A 7,414-nucleotide genomic window follows, 5' to 3' on the forward strand; every position below is an offset into this window, starting at 1 on the left:
AAGTCGATAGATTTTGTTGATTACTGAAGGAAGTTGTGCAAAGCATACAAAGCAGTGGTGAGTTTGTCCAAAGCATACAAAGCAGCAGTGAAGTGCCTTGTACCTTGAGAAATTCAATATCTATAACAGTTGGCTGGGAGGTTCTGTCTCATTGTTGGTGGAAAGAACAGCAATATGCTGTAGTAATACGCAATTGGTAACGGCTGTCGTTACGGCATTGGGAAGATGGGCTTTATCTCGAAAGGCCAGATGAACTCACATTATTAAATTTGATCACACATGGAGTTTCTTGTTTGAAAACGAGATGATATACGGTGTCATCGTGTGTAAAGGCATCTGTATATTCATCCTCCACATGAATATAGAAATGGAACAATAAATAATAAAAAAAAACAGAAGATAAATAACAATTGAAACTGGTATATAATAAAAGTACGAGTAAGTAGGTACACACACACACACACACATATATATATATATATATATATATATATATATATATATATATATATATATATATATATATATATATATACATATATATTTATAAGTAACATTTATATGGATGTGTGTACTGTATGTATGTGTGTAGATGTAAGTATTAATGAGCATGCAAGCATTCTTACCGGTAAAGAGCCTATTCCTAGGTGTAGACATTTGAGTTTTCGATTGGGAACTATTCTGAGCCGTTGCCAGACGATGGACGTTTTCTTGAGGCATTTTCGAGTATCAGTGTCAAAAAGACATTTACGAAAGCATTCTCTGTGGCACTAACAAGCCTTTGAGTGGGTCCTACTACCGCATATCTTGCCGTAATGTACTGTAATATCTGCTTCTTTTAATCAAGTACTACTAAACCGTTCAACCCACACACGTTTCTCCATAATTTTTGCTTAATATCTATTTATGAAAACTGGAGTTGACGAGGTGCAGCCTCTCTCCCCGGCAAGGCTGTCACCCATGATGATTACAGATTAACTAAAGGAAGCGTAGGACTAGGTCAGGTTTTAACGAAAACACCACCAGAGCACACACGTCTTGGCGAAGGCACGCTCAGGCACACACAGCGGTGTCTGTGGGTGAGGAAAGCTTCCTGTGGCCAGCCAGAGTCCTAGGCCGGACGGGCCCCTAGAGAGAACCCGCGCATGGGCATTTACCAGGAGTTTGAAAGTGGAGCAAGCGCTATGCTACAGCCGGGACAGCTCTCTCTCTCTCTCTCTCTCTCTCTCTCTCTCTCTCTCTCTCTCTCTCTCTCTCTCTCTCTCTCTCTCTCTCTCTCTCTCTCTTTTCTGTTGCTCTAGATACCTCTCGCCTTCCACTCGAATCTTCGCTCTTCTAAACCCATGGCGCTATTTTGTCCTGAGAGCTCTATGGATTTTCTTGACGTGTCTTGATAACGAGTGCTCTTCTCTATGGTTTGTTATCAACCGGTTTGCTTTCCGTTTATGTGTACCTTTCTCGTTCATTCTTGACATTAATTTTTTTTCCTTTATTCCTAGTCGATATCACATATCTTATGCTCACTAGCTATGTTTTGTACACACCCGTGATATATATATATATATATATATATATATATATATATATATATATATATATATATATATATATATATATATATATATATATATATATATATATATATATATATATGCGTAAGAATACATATTATATATGTATATGTATCTAAACTATATGTGTTATGTATACTTCCAGAATTAATTCTTCCCTCCCCTTCTCCCGTAAAATGCTTCAACTGACCTAGCGTTTATTTTCGCTTTTTATAGCTCATTTACAAAGGAGCCACTAGAACACGTTTTGGAGTTGAACTTTTCTAATGGGGTTTAAAGATTTTTTTTTTATTAAACTAACCTGATACACATAATGTGTATTGCTGATAACCTACTCAGAAGAGGATCCTGTATTGTCATAATTATTTCAAGTGAAAATGCACCGTCATATTAATCTATAACCAGAAAGATTTTAAAATCGCAAGGTCTATCATCAACTGTTATTTGCATATTAGTTTATGCGACCAGTCAAAAATGACGGGTAAATATTTGAGATAAAATATGCATACACACAGATTCAACTTTCTACCCCTTCCCCCTTTCCTAACTATAACACGGCAGTTTGGGAAGTTGTTCTTTCAGAGTGTAGCCTACCTCTCAGGATACCCCCTCTTACCAGGGTATGACTACTCCATCTACTTCCAGCTTGACCCATATATATATATATATATATATATATATATATATATATATATATATATATATATATATATATATATATATATATATATATATATATATATATAGCCAGACTTGCTCTTTATTATATAAGGGGGATTGTAAACAAAAAGTGAGTAGCTAACATCATCACTACTTCCACTTTTTACAGAAGCAAACGAACACAGTAACAGACCAAATGTGAGGTAACAGATTTTAAGATTTGAGTCAACGGTGGTATGAAAAATTTTCGAATTCCTCATTCGACAGACCATATTTTCTTAAAGAATTTCTATTTATCTAGATGCCATGGAATTTGGAAAATATCAAATAAAAATTAATTTATTCTAATAAATCTATGTAGATGAATGCAAACAAGAAAACGTCCTTATTCTTGTTTTGAAAATAGAATCTATTCACAAGGATTCGGATTCTGTTGACATGCCGATTATCCCGCCAAAATACGATGAGCAGTGCAAGAGTTTTCATTTCGGGACTACACTTACAATACCGTATGGTAATAATTTTTAGTTTTACTCTTCTTAAACACAAATGTGCCCACGTGCGTGTGTGTCCATATATATATATATATATATATATATATATATATATATATATATATATATATATATATATATATATATATATATATATATATATATATATCACCAATAATCAGTCCAACGCAGGACAAACGCTTCCACTCCCGTCTGCTTATGGTCTTCCTGGCCCGGCCTATTCCCGCAAATTTTCTCAACTCGTCAATCAAGCGTCTCCTCTTCCTCCCCATAGTTCTTGTGCAATATCTAGGGCCCCATTCTGTTATTCTTTTTGTACATCTTATTAGTCATTCTCATTATATGCCCTGCCCATGTCCATATCTTTCTAACATGTTAGAATATCCTCTATTTTAGTATACTATCGTATCCATGTTGATCTTTTCCTGTCTCTTGGTGTTATTCCCATCATTATTCTTTCCTTAACTCTCTGGGTGTGTGTGTGTGCATAGACCTATGTATACGCACACACACACACACACACACAAGAGAGAGGTTAGTTCACCAAACTTTTAACTGGGCTCCACAAGGCACTAGAAAATTTCGAAGACCCAGGCCTATATGGCTGAGGACTATGAATCATGAGGTAGGACAGGAGTGGGGAACCTGTGGCGTTAAGGCCGCATATGGCCTTCTGGACCACCAAGTGCGGTCTTCTACGGCCTTTGATATGTGTACAGTATGTGTAGTATATTTCTGCTTTGACATTGAATATTGTGTGTTTGAAATCATTCTATGCACGCACACATATGTACACACAGACAATAGGAAAGTTGTGTTCAGTGATGTACCTCCCAGAGATTGGAAGCGATTTTTCCTTGAATTCAACGAATCCTAACTTAATACAACTAGCAGTTTTTCCTTGTCAGCTGCAACAGCCGTTGTAGCTGACAAGGAAAAAACTGCTATAATTGCAGTGAGTGAAGGATTCAACGTATGATGGACGAGAGAGTTGCTGTTTTGTCCATCTCACTGTGATCTTTGTTAGTTTTAGGTGAGTTAACAGATTCCAGATTTTTGGGATAAAAGTATTTCATTTGTGCTCTCACTAATGAGTTTTAATTGTATGAAAAACAGCTTTCCTTATGTAACCTTCAATACAAAGAACCTACATGCTTAACTAAGTAATTTGGGAATGACACGCTTTCGATATTATTAATTTACTTACGGTAGTTTGAAAACTAGCCAAACTTGAATGAAATGTTTTAAAATTTTGTTTTCAATATAATTCATTTACTGATTACTTGCATAAAAAGTACTGAATTCGAATATTTGAAAATATAATGCTTTCAATTCTATGCGGTCTTAAAGAGCATTGAGGAATTGCAAGATGACCTTCATCCAAAAAAAAAAAAAAAAAAGAAAGGGTTCCCCATACCTGAAGTAGATGATGAATGAAGAAGTGTTGATTTAAAAGCTCAAGATAGAGATGACTATCGAAATCTAACCGAGGTCCTTTGCGTCACTAGGCGTAGGAGATGATTTTATATATATATATATATATATATATATATATATATATATATATATATATATATATATATATATATATATATATATATATATATATATATATATATATATATATTGTACTTTAATAAAAAAGGAAAGGAAACGTGGCAATAACAAAATGATAAATGACCGTCTTTTGAAAGCATTATTACGCAAGTGACAATAAAACCATCGTAAGAAAGCTCTCTTGAAAAGCAGGGAAGATCAAATAAGTTGTAGCATTGAATAACTTTAAAACAGTTTTTCGGTGAAGCTCGACCTTACTTTGGCAGACTAATGCATTCTATCACAATTTATAAATATAATTAGGCCTACCTACTGATATCACCGGTACCAGAATATAAGAAATATGAAATCCTGGAGTAATGCATAGCCCGATTGCACACACAGATGAAAGCAAACTAAAGTAAGGGCACTATAAGAGACAGTGCGTTTAAGAGAGGAAATCCCCAGATAAGAAGACAGTCTGACGCTCACACTTGTACAGGATGCCAAGTTTTCAGGGGCGGCTCGTGATAAGTTCTGTGGAACTGCAGCAACCCCTATTTTTATTTGATATTATTAATAATAATCAATATGATTTTTCTTTAATTTTTCCTTTATACTTGTACACAATATAATCCGTATGCTTAATTTCGGTAGCCACCCTTCCCTTTATGAAAAAAGAAATAAATAAATGAATAAATCTTTGTATAAAACTGTACCCTTCACAGCCAACTGCGGGTGTTTGGCTGTTGTGCGCATGCGCTCAGGAAGCTACAGTCTTGCATTAATTATGAAAAACATGTAGCTTATTTTAGGTATGCACGCTTGCCTGGGATATTTGGAGAATATTCGATACTATTTTTAGTATTAACTTGATGAGTAGCCAACAGAGATACTTTTTAGATCTATTTTATAGCTTAATATTTTATTTATCATAGTCTTGAACAGTAACCACCATATACATGCTTTTAATCTGATCATAAATAAACAATGCAACGTATCAGATTGTAAATGTTGGAGAGGAAGTAGAAACCTTGTTGTAAAATAAATGTAAGTCTAGTCATACCGATCCAAAGTTTCTGTATCTCCCCTCGAGCCCTCGTTGTAAGGAAGTTGAAACCAACAGTGAAGAATGGCCACTATTATTATGCGTCATCTCTCTCTCTCTCTCTCTCTCTCTCTCTCTCTCTCTCTCTCTCTCTCTCTCTCTCTCTCTCACGATTGTAAGTACTGTGGCTGCTGAGAAAATACCTTAAGGCTAGGCCTTGTAAATATAATTTAATTTAAAATACCAGAATGCCAACCAAATTATCCTTTAATTATCATATTCCCATTACTACTGTGATAACAATAATAATATTCACATCCTGAAAATGAGGTCTTCTATTCCAAATAGGTAGTAAGTTGGCCAGGGCACCAGCCACCCGTTGAGATACTACCACTAGAGAGTTATGGGGTCCTTTCACTGACCAGGCAGCACTGCACTGGATCCTTCTCTCTTGTTACGGTTCACTTTCCCTTTGCCTACACTTACACCGAATAGTCTGGCTTATTCTTTACAGATTCTCCTCTGTCCTCATACACCTGACAACACTGAGATTACCAAATATTTCTTCTTCACCCAAGGAGTAACTCCCGCACTGTAATTGCTCAGTGGCTACTTTCCTCTTGGTAAGGGTAGAAGGGACTCTTTAGCTATGGTAAGTATCTCTTGTAGGAGAAGGACACTCCAAAATCAAACCATTGATCTCTAGTCTTGGTAGTGCCATAGCATCTGTACCATAGTCTTCCACTGTCTTCAGTTGGAGTTCTCTTGCTTGAGGGTACACTCGGGTACACTATTCTATCTTATTTCTCTTCCCCTTGTTTTGTTGAAGTTTTTATAGTTTATAAAGGAAATATTTTAATGTTATTGATCTTAAAATAATTTATTTTTCCTTCTTTCCTCTCCTCATTGGGCTATTTTCCCTGTTGGAGCCCCTGGCCTTATAGCATCCTGCTTTTCCAACTAGGGTTGTAGCTTAGCAAATAATAATAATAATAATAATAATAATAATAACTGAGACCTTAAATATGCGATCAGCGGGTGCCTGAAAAAAGTGGCGGGAAAAAAAGTGCATGATGGGAAATCTTCTGTCAGTCCATGAAGACAAGCCAGTAAGCCACGCCCACTCAGTGGTTCGTTAGTGTCTTTTGAAGTGTGCGTCCAGTCTTCCTATTCGTGACCACTATTTTAGTTTCAACGTTTTTTTGTGCTTTCGTGAAATATTAGCCGTCGGTTATTTCGTAAGGCAACATCTATTGTGAGCGCGTTCTCGTGTTAATCAGAGTTTATTACAAATTTCAGGATGAACATAACTATATACTTGTTGAAATTTCACCAGCAACTCGACTTCAAAGCACCAAACCTTGCCAGTAGACATGTCTAGCATTCACAATAAGGTAAAGTAAACATTATTTATAATTGAGTAGATGAAGTGTAACATTAACCGTGATAGGCCTAGTTTAGTTTTTACTATTGCCGTCTGTAATTTCGTAATTTTGTTATCATAGAAGGTATCTTTGAAAGGGGCTCTTTGGGTTGTCGGCCATCGAGTACATTAAAAAAAATAATTAACAAATAAGTTACCGTGAAATTAACCCCTTCCCTAAAACATGTTGCTCATTTAATCAACCTCATGAGTAAGTTAGCACACAGGTTACTTGTAAGAATGGTAACCTTATTTTCTAATAATCGTTACAAAACTTGAGGGAAAAATAAATGTTAAACTCTAGTTCAGGAGTTTCCTCGTCTCAGGTGGAAATCACCGACGTGTTTGTATGAAAACAAGTCATATACAACCATATATCTCTTTAATAATCAATACGGTGTGTGGCTATTTTTGATTGGGTATCATTTCTAAATCAGTTAATAAGAAAAAGCAATAAAAAATCATTATTAAAGTTAGGTACACAAACGCTTCAGATAAATCAAATGTGTATAACTTTCAGCATTAGGCTTATAATTATAAGTAACCCAAATAAAAATTTTAATAGTATTTCCATCTGTATTATCTTAACGTGCGTATTAGAATGTTTGTTTATTCAGTTTAGTAAATCTTTTCGTTATGGTTCCGTAAAATGTTAGGATTG

At 35.4% G+C, this 7,414-nt stretch overlaps 1 protein-coding gene across 4 annotated transcripts in view; it reads right to left on the reverse strand.

Annotated features, from left to right (window-relative positions):
- The window catches only part of LOC137631716 (uncharacterized), a 35,669-nt gene extending 30,922 nt beyond the window's left edge, over positions 1–4,747 (reverse strand). Inside the window, exon 1 of one of the 4 annotated variants that reach the window (XM_068363598.1) lies at positions 4,613–4,747. Coding sequence is in view for 3 of the 4 variants with exons in the window: in XM_068363594.1 (XP_068219695.1) it covers positions 627–720 (94 nt within the window). In the remaining variant the exon portion in view is untranslated. Of the gene's footprint in view, positions 1–626; positions 1,154–4,612 lie in introns of those variants that run through there. The other 3 variants (XM_068363595.1, XM_068363594.1, XM_068363596.1) reach the window with 3 other exon arrangements.
- Between the last annotated feature and the right edge of the window lie 2,667 nt (positions 4,748–7,414).

The sequence above is a fragment of the Palaemon carinicauda genome, chromosome 40 (assembly GCF_036898095.1).
Source record: "Palaemon carinicauda isolate YSFRI2023 chromosome 40, ASM3689809v2, whole genome shotgun sequence".
Lineage (NCBI taxonomy): Eukaryota > Metazoa > Arthropoda > Malacostraca > Decapoda > Palaemonidae > Palaemon > Palaemon carinicauda.